The 13,909-nt window shown below is 43.5% G+C and overlaps 1 protein-coding gene across 1 annotated transcript; it reads right to left on the minus strand.

Annotated features, from left to right (window-relative positions):
• Positions 1-2,250: 2,250 nt before the first annotated feature.
• Positions 2,251-3,050, minus strand: LOC147906713 (uncharacterized). Its single transcript, XM_087415973.1, has one exon. It carries the CDS (start codon positions 2,793-2,795, stop codon positions 2,256-2,258), a length of 540 nt encoding a protein of 179 aa, XP_087272099.1. The 5' UTR covers positions 2,796-3,050; the 3' UTR covers positions 2,251-2,255.
• Positions 3,051-13,909: the final 10,859 nt, after the last annotated feature.

Below are 13,909 nucleotides of genomic sequence, written 5' to 3' on the forward strand. Positions count from 1 at the left end.
TCAATTAAGAACTGTGATATTGAATCTGCCGAGAATAAAATTATATATGAAGGTGTAAAAGAAGTTAAGCGATTTATCTCAGAGAATTCTGATCACTAGAGCGGATAAAGGTAACACCACAGTAATTATGAATCGGGAAAATTATAGAGAGAAAATGTACGAGATTCTCAGTAGTATAATAGTGGCGGTTCTAACCCAGGTCCTCTGAGGGGGGCGCGGGGCGCGGGAATACTCATCGGCGCGGGGGAGTAGGCGCGGGGAGTACTGGTTGACGCGGGGAAGGGAGGGGAGGCGCGGGAAGTCCCGGCGCTATCGATGTTTACTGATATGATGAGTCCCAGCGCTATCAATGTTTACTGATATGATGATATGTATCGCCATGTTGTGGTGTCACGTATTATTGGGACCGCCGCCGCCGCAGACCCCGTGTCCATCCTAAAGTGCGTTTCGAGCCATCACCGCAGACCTCGCATTTATCCCAAAAAATGCGTTTCAGACAGTCACTGCGGAGTCCACTCCCTAAATGCGTAGCAATATTATAACGCGAACAAGAAATATTAAAGAAAAAAAGAAAGAAAAAAAAACCTATATAATAAAAAAAAATATTCTTACTTTCTCCACACCCTCTCCCTTTCCGTCCTCCTCCACAGCCTCATCGACATTGTCGATGAGATGGTTGAACGCAATTCTATCAGCGTCGGCGTCATCGCCGTCACCCCACATCCCGCCGCAGGCGCCAGCGCTCCGCCGCCGCCGCAGATCCCGCGTCCATCCTAAAGTGTGTTTCGAGCCACCACCGTAGACCTCGCGTCTATCCTTAAAAAAAAATGCGTTTCAGACAGCCATTGCGGAGTCCACTCCCTAAATGCGTGATAATATTATAACGCGAACAAAAAATATTAAAGAAAAAAGAAAGAAAAAAACTATATAATAAAAAAAAAATATTCTTACCTTCTCCACACCCTCTCCCTCTCCGTCCTCCTCCTAATCTTCCGCTGAATTCTTATTCCTCTTCCTCTTCCTCTTCGTTTAAACCCTCATCGAAATTGTAGATGAGACAATTGAACGCAATTCTATTAATGCTCACATGTTTGAGATCGTCCGTCTCATCGGCAATCTCGATGATGCGATAGAACAGTCCTAATTCATCTACGCGTAATCGAGTGAGATCAATTATGATATTATCATGAATCTCCTCTAAGAAATAGGAGGAGACGCTCTCTTCTTCAGTTTCTTCTTCTTCCTCTTCCTCTTCTTCCACTTCCTCTTCTTCTTCTACAGCCTCATCGAGATTGTCGAAGAGGTGTTTGAGCGCAATTCTATTAATGCGCACATGCCTAAGATCGTCCACCTCATCGGCAATCTCAATGAGGCAATGGAACAGTTCTAATTGATCTACGTATAGTTGAGTGAGATCAACTATGATATTACTCTGACTCTCCTCTGAGAAAGAGGAGGAGGAAACGCTCTCCTCTTTAGTTTCTTCTTCCACTTCCTCTTTAGTTTCTTCTTCCACTTCCTCTTTAGTTTCTTCTTCTACTTCCTCTTCCACTTCCTCTTCCATTTCCTTTTCCACTTCCTTTTCCATTTCCTCTTCCTTCACAGCCTTATCGAGATTGCCGATGAAATGTTTGAACGCAATTCTATTAATGCACACATGCCTGAGATCATCCACCTTGGTAATGAGGCGATGGAACACTCCTAATTGATCTACATTTAATTCAGTAAGATCAACTGTGATATTATTCTGAATATCCTCTAAGAAAGAGGAGGAGGAGGAGGAGGAGGAGGAGGAGGAGGAGGAGGAGGCACTCCTCAACTTTTTGTTCTTTTTGCATGTTATAGCTGCACAATAAAAAAAATTATCATTTCACTTAATCACAGAAAATGTGCAACAATATTCTATCATTAACGCTAAAATAGTAGAATATCGTTGCACATTGGGGGAAAAAAAAAAATATCACTCACGTCTTAACACGTCTTGCGCGCGGACAAAGCAGAACAAAGACTGACGTTGAGAATCGATCTTCGCCGTTGAGAAGCGAGCCTGCCTAGGATCTATAGGGGGGCAGTTGTATATAAAACACTTTAGATCATAAGTGCCGTCACGAAAAGTTATCGCTATAGCGCGTCGAGATATAGGATGAATGGATGGATGGATGGATAGACGGATGGGAAATAAAGAAAGTACATATATATAATGATATGAACAAAAAAAATTTTTTATTCACATATTATTACATCTTTTTTTTTTTTTACGTATTAAAAACTAAAGCCAATAGCTCACAATCGACGAGCTGATGTTTGTTAAAGATATCACTATCGCGTATAGCGTTTTTGGACGCGATGTTGGAGAATCGCGTATACTTGACATCAACCGTATCGACGAATCGGGTTAATCGTTCGAATGTTACATCGATACATTCGTCAAACTCAAACATACGTCGTAGCGTCGTTTCGATCATCATCATGCGTACGGACGAAGAATTGAAACGTACGAGCGTAGCATCGTTCAGCATGCAAACGCTGACAGTTAATGATCCAACACTTATAAAATTGTCCTTGTATTCGTTTCGCAGCATCTTGTAAACATTCCATCGCTGCTCGTAGAGACCCTTCCACGTTTCGAGAGACAGCAGCAGTTCATGTCCGCGATGACCTCCCAGGGCGATCTCCACGTAACTCGGTGGACCAACGTTGATTCCAATTTCCAAAAATTTGTAGCCCGTAGTCGTCAGATCGTAACGTCTGTCCAATAAACGCATCTTGCGATGCTCCATGCTGTGTATATACATAATGTTAAAAACTTCTTTCTTTTGTGTATAGAATGTTAAAACTTACATGTTATTGCAGTTCTTTTTCGTTTCGTACGATGTGTTGCTGTCTTCAGCGAAGTACATTTTTTTTTTCAACCGTACAAGCGAGTATCGCAAGACTAATTGCACCCGCGACAAAAAAAAATTGCGATATATATAAAACTTCTAGAATCGAAGAGGGGGTAACTCTCCCCTCTTTTTCTAAGAATTGCGAACCTGTCGCAACACGTTTTATGGAGTCTTTCTATGTTTTTTTTTTTATTTTTTATTTTTGTTCGCGAGTTTATCAATGCTTATACTTTATGATTTATATTTTTCGATGGCATCGATGATGAGCACGTTGGCGATTTTGACGCCTTTTCTCCAGGATATTCCCAATATCTCGCTTTTTCCTTCGAAGGAGGTGGACTTGGCGGACTTGGCGACAATGGACAGTACCCCTTTCGCTCGATTGATTTTCGACGTATATATTCTTTTATTCGATCCATGTCTTAACGCTCGTAACTGAAGCTTACGATTGAATGAAAAAAGTCTAATATACTGCCTATGTACATTATATGTACTGTCAGATGTACTGTCAGATCGGATATGTCGCGACACGTTTAACAGAAGCGTTGATGTTTTTGGATACATACATACATATGTGTTTATACATATACGTTCATACATATACGTTCATACATATACGTTCATTCATACGAGTACATGTATTACAAAGGAAGAGAAAAAAGAAATACGTAATAAATAACGTTAACATATTTTTATTTAAAAAATTCTTTTGCAACCACCAGTTATATATTTTCAATTATACGTATACATTTTCAGTTATACATTTTGTAACGCGCAATTCTGAACATGTTGTTCACATCGCATAATATTAGCAACATCCAGCTTGGTTAAAGATTCCAGGTCTTCGTAAACTACATCCGAGATCTTGATGCACATGCGTTCTCGCTCATCGTCCAAAAGCAAGTTCCACAGCCACGTTCGTTTTTCGCTTAACGTACACGATAGCATCATCTTCAAATACAGCTGCTGTGATCAGACGTTTCGCCTCGTTGTACGGGACCATACCGTCCTCCCATCGCAATCCATGGTGATAAGCAGTCAACCAGGAAGCGCACCTGTCGGATCTTCTCAAAAATTTCCATGGCACGGAACTCGTAAAAATGAAATGTGTGAGAACGATTCCCTGTTTCAGCACCGCCGCTTCCTTCATGATAAATTTCTTGTTAACGATGAATTCTTGCAGATCCACGAACGTTGGCACGAGCATGTTGTCGAGAAGACTACGATCGATTGCGACGTATCGTAGATCTTATATCGTGTTAGAGGTGCATCTTAGATGATTTTGCGCACAATATTGTCAATGGATTATACTGAACCACGAGATCGTGTATGATGAGACAATAGGCTGTTGTATTTGCGGTATATCCTCTTTACATTCAAAGTCTAATCGCACGTCCACGGTGCCACTCTTGACTGATTCGTTCTGTAGAGAGAATCGATGATCACGAATGGGCCATTACGTAAAAAAGTTGTAAAGATGAGACTCAGCTCGAGATACTCGTATCCATTGTAGCCCTTGCAGAAACGCGCGTACAAGTCGTACAGAATCGCACATTTGTTTTTGTCAAAATCCAGATTCAAGTCGGACATCGTACGGATAACATTCCGAATTCAGGTAAAGTTTCGCATTGGTTAATTTGCAGTCGTCGAATCGACTTACATCCTCGGACATGACATTTTTTCGACCTGTTTGCATAGCGAAAATAACGTAGCGCGGCTTCTCGAGTTGAGTAGCCGTCTTGATAGCCCACGAATGCTTGGTTGTGCTCTGCAAGAGTGGAAATTCGTACAGATCCCACGGGCGAAAAGCCATGCTCAGATATCGTCCGCTCTCCAAAGCGCGCAGCATCGACAGCATATTTATCTCGCTCAATAACACGTGCGGCATTCGCCACTGTACTTTGAATAATTCGAGCGTTGGCTCTACCGCCGGACAATTGTTGTCGTTGCGCGCTCGTATTAAAATCAACTCGTGACGAGTGTTGATCACCACGCGTTTGTAATCTTCGCAAAATTCCAGCAGTACGTAGAGCGGTACACAGAAATTAAAATATCCGGCTGCAGTAGTCTGCGCAACCCAGCCGGCATTCCGTAGAATCATGCTTCTGTCGGATGACACTGTTACATAGTTTTTGAGCGTGCTAATTATACCCACATTTCTATTACGGTCAATCTCCACACCATTGAGTTCATATCGAATCTCATCGAAAATGAACGCAACGCAATTATTTCCCAATGCCACATGAGCACCTTGGACCACTTTGTTCTTCGTCAGCTTTCCCTCGACATATAGAAAGCTTTCATACGGCAGTGTGTACAGATCTTGTTGCTGTATGAGTATTCTTATTTCGTCGCTGTATCCAAACGTGGTGTTGGCGAACGGGCTGTACGTACGAGTCTCAATCTTGACGATGCGATCGTCGAAGATCGGCTCGTCTTTAATGTTTAAGATATCATTTAAGTCATCTCAAATGTTGCGCACCGCGAATCCCAAAGACTTTAAAAATATAACGTTTGTCGCGCTGAGTTTCTTCTTTTTCTTCTTGATGCAGCTGGATGGGCGAGTGTTGTTGAGCTGTGGCGTCACCGAGCTTGTAAAGGATGCGTTATCTCTCTGCGTACGCTCCGTTCAGCACGAGCATCTCACGCTCACGTTATTACTGTCGCCGTCGTACGTGCAATTTAACGGTGATCTCTTCTCCTCGAAAATCGAGCAATCGTCCATTCTGATCGACGATGCGTATTGTTAGATCGGTAATGCTTCGTGCGATGATCGGCAGGTAAATGATTTGCATCGGCTTCGCCGATATCTTATATCCTGGCGTCACGCTCGGCGAAAATTCATGTATCGTGTGCGCGCTTTGCCGTTGCTGTATGCACCTGCGGTCACGTTACACTCTACGCGGATAACGTTTACATTCATTATGTTGATCGATACGTCCGATTCGTGCCACCTTCGCGGCTGCAGTATACGCTTCGACGAGAATCCCAGCAGCGATCCAATGCTGTTGGACTTGTCAAAGTTTATTCTGTACGCATATCTAATCTCACATTTCATCATGTTATAGTTTGCGCGAAGCGTAATCGGGTATTCTCCACCCTCATCATCATCATCATCATCATCATCATCATCATCAGTGTTATTGTTATTGTCACCACGCACTACTTCAACGGTTTCAAGTGCGTCGCGGTGCGGACGTTTTCGTAAAATCGTGCATTTCAGAAATTCATTTATTTCTCGCACTTCGTACGAACCTTCGGGAATTGTAATTTCCGCGTCGTCTTTGGCGAAATAAAATTTGTTGTTCGATTTGTTCACGTTCGGTATCGTGTGATAAGTCTCAAAAATCGCCAAACCGAGCTCGTAATCTCCGTCATTCAAATCTATGGCGAGGAAGTAATTCGCCGCGAGGACGGTGCTCTTTCCGCTCAGCGCATTGATGATTCAACGGTCGGTTTGGCGTTGTTGCAACGTAATCGAGCGGACTTTTTCCGACGTTTTGTGACGATGGATGAAACGTGGGTCCATTACCATACGCCTGAGTCCAATAGGCAGTCTGCAGAGTGGCTGAAAAGCCACGAAAGCCGACCAAACCAGCCAAAAGACCAACGCTCGGCCGGGAAGGATATGGCCTCTGTTTTTTGAGATGCGCATGGCATAATCTTCATCGATTACCTGCAGAAGGGAAGAACAATTACGGGAGAGTATTATGCAACGTTATTGGACAAACTGAACGACGAAATAAAGCAAAAACGGCCCCATATGGTGAAGAAAAAAGTTCTGTACCATCACGATAACGCACCGTCACACACGTCCTTGAAAGCGATGGTCAAATTGGACCAATTATGATTTGAATTGGTTGCTCACCCATCGTATTCTCCAGACTTAGCCCCCAGCAACTATTATCTGTTCCCAAACCTCAAGCGGTGGCTCCTGGGAAAGAGATTCACATCGAATGAAGAAGTCATCGCGGAAATCAAGGCGTATTTCGAAGGTTTGGACGTTTCGTACTACAGAAAGGTAAAACATCCCAATTGAGCGTTTCCAAATATTTTTTTACGACTTTTGCGATATGAGGCCGAGCGTTGTCATGAAGAAAAATAACTTTATCATGTCTTTGTTCGTATTCCGGCCGTTTTTCTCGCAATGCACGGCTCAAACGAATCAATTGTAGCCGATACCGATCGCCCATAATGGAATCACCAGGTTTCAGCAGCTCATAGTAAACAACACCCTTTTGGTCCCACCAGATACAGAGCATGATCTTCGAACCATGAATGTTCGGCTTTGGTGTTGATGTTGAGGTCGATGGCAACGATTGATCGGGCGTAGTATATTTTCTTCTTGGGATTGTCGTAGAATATCCACTTCTCATCTCTAGTCACAATCCGATGCAAAAAACTTTTTCTTTGTTGTCTTCGAATCAGCTGTTCGCAAGTGAAAAATCGTCTTTCAACGTCTCTCGGTTTCAGTTCATAAGGCACTCAATTTCCTTGTTTTTGAATTATTCCCATGGCTCTCAATCGTGCAGAAATGGCTTGTTGAGTTACTCCCAATGATTCTGTAAGTCTCTGATCTTCTTCGAGTAATGCCTCTAATTCTTTGTCTTCGAATTTTTTTGGCTGTCCAGAGCGAGGCTTGTCTTCAACGCTGAAATCTCCATCCTTGAAACGTTGAAACCATTCCCTACATGATTTATCAGTTGGAGCAGTGTCACCATAAACTTCGACAAGCATTCGATGGGCTTCAGCTGCATTTTTCTTTCAATTAAAGCAGAAAATTAGAACCTCCCGCAAATGCTGCTTGGTTAACACAAAATTCGACATTTCAAACACAGTAAAAATCAAGGTTTTTATATGAAATTCAAAGCGATATACTGAATATTATTAGCAGATGTCTAACCTCTCTGAAAAGGCCAAAATCAGCTGTCACGCATTTTGAGCCACAACAGCCGGAGCCATCTTTTGAAAAACGGACCAAACTAATTGTGCTCCCAATAACATTTATATATGTATTATATACTAGTATTCTAATTTACACTTTATGTGTTTCATGTTTTTATCATTTATACATATTACTTTTATATTCTTTTGATTTACACTTTACGTATGTTTTTTATCTGTATGTAAGTATTACTATTATGTATTACTACATATATATGTATTCTGCTCCATACATAAATTGTTACAAATAATTATATATTTTGTATACTCTAAAACGAAGATAAATGGGGAGTAATTAAAAAAATACGTTTATATACTCATATTGATATATATTTTTATATGTAGAAAAAATACACGAATCAAAATTTTATCAAATGACATTGTTTTTGTATATCCATGAATTGTGCGATCCATCGAATCCCAGCCACTTGACGTACACCTTGTCTCCTTTCCTGCGCAGTACTTTCTCCATGAGATACATGTCCAGATGAGTAGCGCGATGCAACTCGTGCTCGTAGAACGCATCAGCGATCAATTTTCCGCGATAGTCCTCGAGTAGATAGGTTACGGGATTGATACGAAGCATCTTAACGATCGTGAACATCTCGGTGGTTCAATTTGGCGTGTTTCAACCTTTTTCAAAAATCGTCTTGTACTTGCTCACGTGTATCGAATCGCCCACTTTGAATTTTGCCGGACCAGCGATTTTTATCATGCTGTACACCGTGTCCAAGAATCTTTCGGCGATCGCGAGAGTTACGACGGCGGGCCGCATGCCGATAGTACGATGCTTGCACGCGTTGTAACCTGATACCAGACGTATCTTGTCGATCCACTTGTAATTGCCGATGAGTGTAAACATCTTCCACATGTCGTTTTTGAGTGTGCGATTAAACCGCTCGACTACCGACGCTTTCAACGTCGAATACGTGGAATAGTCATTAACGTCATATTTTTTCAAGATTTTCTGCACATCGACGTTGTAACTCCTTCCCCATATCCGTTTGTAAATTTTTAGGACATCTTCCACTCGCTCGAATTATCTCAACAATAGCATCAGCCGTCTTATTTCCACCCTTACTCTTGAGCAGTACGGTACTTGCTCAACACATCGATGACGGTGAGTATGTAGTGGTGAGCTCTGTTGAAGCTCGAGTACGGACACATCTCGACGATCAGCCTGCTATAGATCGTCGTACCCTCGAACTATGACGCATCTTATAAATTTCTTCTCGCCGGAGCGTGCAATTCCTCGACGAGTCGACGTCTCTCGGAGCTAATTTTTCTCTTTTCGGTGGATTTTCATGATTTCATGATTCGACGCGTAATACAAAGGGCAAAAGTATTTTTTTCTCGCTGATACCACTCGACTGACTCATTTCATCAATACGCGATTTAATTTATAATAAGACCGGTCGATTATCGAAGTTCCTCGATAATCGACAACATCTCGTTGTCGTGAGCGTTGTTGTCCGCTCGGTGCGAAGCGTCGAGCAATCGTAGACGATCCACCAGCTCGTTGGGATCGTCCCAGTGTACGTAATCGATCGCGTTGTCGTTCAATATCATTGCGGTAATCCCTTTCCAGATTTCTTCTTGTGTTTCTTGGGTGTAATCGACATCAACAGCGCGATTACATATTTGTACTTGTATCCCCTGCTCAGTAATTGCTCAATAATCGGCCCTGCGAATGGTGTTTGTGTTTGTGCGCGTTCGTCACCAGCATGTTCTTGTACTTGTTCACATCGTCTTCCGTATAGAGGAGAATTCTCTTGAAAATAACTCGTAAAGACCAGGGGTATCGGCATATCGTACGCCGTCGATAATTATATTGTTCGTATCATCCACGTCGAAACGTTTATCGCCAAACATCAATCCATCATTGATAGGTAAACGCCGTATATATAATCTATACCGCTCTTCTATTCATCTCCCTTCATAACAGCCTCGACATACTTTTGACCCAGCGAGTCTAAGCCGGCTTGTAACGCCTCTCGAGCTTCCAATGTTTGCAATCTTTTGCTAGCAAGTCGTTTCGAAAACGTTCTCCAACGATTCGTCGGTGCGATCATCATATGCGAAGTGGAAGTTATCGGCTGTACACGATCGTGCGATCGATCATCGGATTTACGCAGGGTCGCGGAACGCTCAAACGTCTCACTCGCTTTCTCTCCCTCTTCCTACTCCTCCTCCTCCTCTTCTTTTTCTTCTTTCCTCTCGCGCTTGAAGGCAGACGCTGCGTCATCGTCGTGCGACTGTCTCTTTATCGCGCGCACACCGGGGCTGTCAACGATCTGTTGCAGCGATTTGATAATAGGCTTAAAATGTCTATCCAATGCCATGTCCTTCTCGATTCTACCAGTTTTCAGAGCGTGATGTTTCTTGCGGATCGCTCGTCTTTCGATCTCTCTCGCGATTTTTTTACGCTCGCGCACATCAGCCATGTTCGTCTCTAGTGAAGTATCGACAATGACTAGTCACGTTACAGTATCGCGAACTCGTTAAATCCTTTCTGTATTTCCCGTCTTTAAACGAACTATCCTTGTCTATTACTAAAAATAAATTTATATATTTTTTTGCCAACAGTTACGGTACAACGCGCTAAATTCATCGTGCAACATATCGGTATTTACGTGACTGTAAATGTGCTTCAAGTTGGTACAATCCTGTTTGAACAGGATCAGCAGGTTCGCGTTGTCACGTATCAGATGTTTAGGTATCCTCGCGTACGTCTGACAGAGATAGAAGCAATCAATGTTCGCGTGGCGACCCATCGAAAAGTATTCTCTTACTGCATCCTGTCGCATGCCATGTCATCAAAGATAAAAATAGAATTTGGGCGCTCCTTGTTCGATGGAACGACGTCGCTGTTGTTGGAAAACGTAAAGTAGCCGATTTCATCGATAGACGTAAATAAATTTTCGAAATATCGATACTGTGGTTGTTGCAATGATTTCGAGTAGACGTACACATTCTCGAAACGTACGCCGTTTGGACTCTCGAGCAAACTTATGAAAACGTTGGTTTTACCACAATCGACAGGCCGCAAATGATCGCGCATATAGTACTCGGCAGCATTTCGCATGCTTGCACTTCTCCGCGCTGCCTCCTATCATTTGCGATTTCGCGTCACAGTTTGTGACGCGTATCGTCAGCAGTTGCAGCACGAATTTCATGCTCACACTAAAGGCTATGCGCTCTCGAACGATTATTTAAAGATGCGCGAATCCGCGAATCGCGTAGTAGCAAAATTTACCTCGCGCTGTATCATCCTTCTGATATTCGAGACTTGAGCGCCGAGCAGTTGCAATATGTGTATGTACCGAAGGTCGTACTCTTACGCATGTACAGTGATATCGGATAGCTTCCGGAAGCTTCCGGAACTTTCCGGAAGTTGCTGTGAAGGTAGATTTGGAGGATCGAACTTATCGCTGCGACGAACACTACAATCAGTCGTAGCAGCGGATATCGACGGTCCCACACCGAAGATAAAGTACTGTAACGAATGTCGACATTGCACGACGGTCTGCTGAATCGAACGATAAACGCGCTTCCTTTCGAGTTACATATTCCGGGCTACCAGTTTTGCGGTCTGGGCACTCAGCTTATGAAACAATTAGCCAGAGGTGACGCGGGCATAAATCCGCTGGTCGCGGCGTGCCGAGAACACGACATTGCGTATTTCTCGGAACAATGATCTCACCGATAGACACACGGCAGACAAGGTACTCGCCGATAAAGCGTTAGGACGCTTCGTCACGAAAGATTCGGCTCTAAGTGAGAGAGCCGCCGCAGCTGCTGTCTGGGCAGCGATGAAACCCAAGACCAAGATCGGCATGGGCATAAAACCGAAGAACAAGACGATGAGGAAAAAAGTGACGAAAAAGCGAATACTTCCGATGGCGAAACGAGGCGATGTGTTATCGTTTCTGCCAACGTTGAGCGCACTCGGGCCCTTGATCGGCGGAGCGGCCAGTGTGGCGAAAGCGGTAAACGACAGCAAAGCCGCGAGACGTCAGCTCGAAGAGCTGCAACGTCACGATCGCGCGATGGAACAGGGTCGTGGACTGTATCTCGCTCCGTACAAATATGGATTGTATCTGGACCCATACAAACGTGAACAAGGCGTAGCCTTGCCAAGAAAAAAAAACGCCAAAAAGACGATAAAAATGCCGTCTGGCGCAACTACCAATGTAGATTAGAATGAGCTCGCGAGACGTATGCGCGTACCATACTTTAGAGGCGTTTTCATGCGTAACACGTTATTGACGAGCGGCGCACGCCGAAACGAAAGCGATATCATGAATCTGGATGCGACGATGCGACGAGGTACTCATTGGGTAGCGTACGCGAAGAGGAACTACCGCGTGTACTTTGACAGTTTCGGTAATCTTCGATCGCCCAAGGAACTGGTTCGATATTTCGGGAAGCGTAATCGGGTATTCTCCACTCTCACCATTATCATCATCGGTGTCATTATTATTGTCACCACGCACTACATCAACGCTTCAAGTGCTACTTTAGAGTACAGTGCTACGATAGAGTACAATCGCATGTCCTATCAGATGTACGATCAGAGTTTCTGCGGACAGATGTGTTTGTGATTTTTACAAACAATAGACACGCGTGAATTTAAAAAAGCTCGACAAGGTACTGTGAAATCTTAGTATTTGTCGAACGCTTTTTCCATCATGTTGACGCTTACGCTAAGCGGAAAGAGCACCGTCCTCGCGGCGAATTACTTCCCCGCCATAGTTTTGAGTGAGAGATTACGAGCTCAGTCTGGCGATTTTTAAGACTTATCACACGATACCGAATGTGAACGAATTGAATAACAAATTTTATTATTTGCCAAAGACGACGCGGAAATTACAATTCCCGAGGGTTCGTACGAAGTGCGAGACATAAATGAATTTCTGAAACGCGCGATTTTACGAAAACGTCCGCACCGCGACGCGCTTGAAACCGTTGATGTAGTGCATGGTGACAATAACAATTACACCGATGATAATGGTGAAAGTGGAGAATATCCGCGCAAACTACAACACGATGAGATGCGAGATTAGATGTGCGCACAGAATAAACTTTGGCAAGCCGAACAGCATTGGATCGCTGTTGGGATTCTAGTCGAAGCGTATATTGCAGCCGCGAAAATGGCACGAATCGGACGTGTCGATCAACATAATGAATGTAAACGTTATCCGCGTAAAGTGTAACGGAACCGCAGGCGTATAGCAACAGCAAAAGCGCGCACATGAATTTTCGTCGGCGTTCCGCCAGTATATAAGATATCGGACAGGCCGGCGCAAATCATTTAACTGCCGATAATCGCACGGAGCATTACGGATCTAACGATACGCATCGTCGATCAGAACGGATGATTGCTCGATTTTCGAGAAGAGATCACTGTTAGATTACACGTATGATGGTGACAGTGATAACGTGAGCGTGAAATGCTCGTGCTGAACGGAACGGATCATACGCAGAGAGATAACGCATTCTTTACAAGGCCGGTGACGTCATAGCTCGACAACACTCGCTCTAGCTGCATCAGAAAGAAGAAGAAACTCAGCGCGTCGAATGTTACATTTTTAAAGTCTTTGGGATTCGCGGTGCGCAACATTTGAAATGATTGATATCCTAAACATTAAAGATTAGCCGATCTTCAACGATCGCATCGTCAAGATTGAGACTCACACGTACAGCCCGTTCGCCATCACAATGTTTGGGTATAGCGATGAAATAAGAATATCCATACAGCAACAGAATCTGTACACACTGCTGTACAAAAGCTTTCTATACGTCGAGAAAAAATTGACGAAGAACAAAGTGGTCCAGGGTGCTCACGTGGCATTGGGAAATAATTGCGTCGCGTTCATATTCGATGAGATTCGATATGAACTCAATGGTGTAGAGACCATAAGAGAAATATGGACATAACTAGCACGCACAAAAACTATGTAACAATGTCATCCGACAGAAGCGTCGCTCTTAGGGACGACACACAATCGCAAAACGATAGTTGAGCGCCAGGCACGAGCGAGCGTGCCATTCTTTTTCAAAGTTACACGATACTTTCT

Source organism: Acromyrmex echinatior, chromosome 19 (genome assembly GCF_024713525.1).
Source record: "Acromyrmex echinatior isolate Ae372 chromosome 19, ASM2471352v2, whole genome shotgun sequence".
In the NCBI taxonomy this organism is placed as follows: Eukaryota; Metazoa; Arthropoda; class Insecta; order Hymenoptera; family Formicidae; genus Acromyrmex; species Acromyrmex echinatior.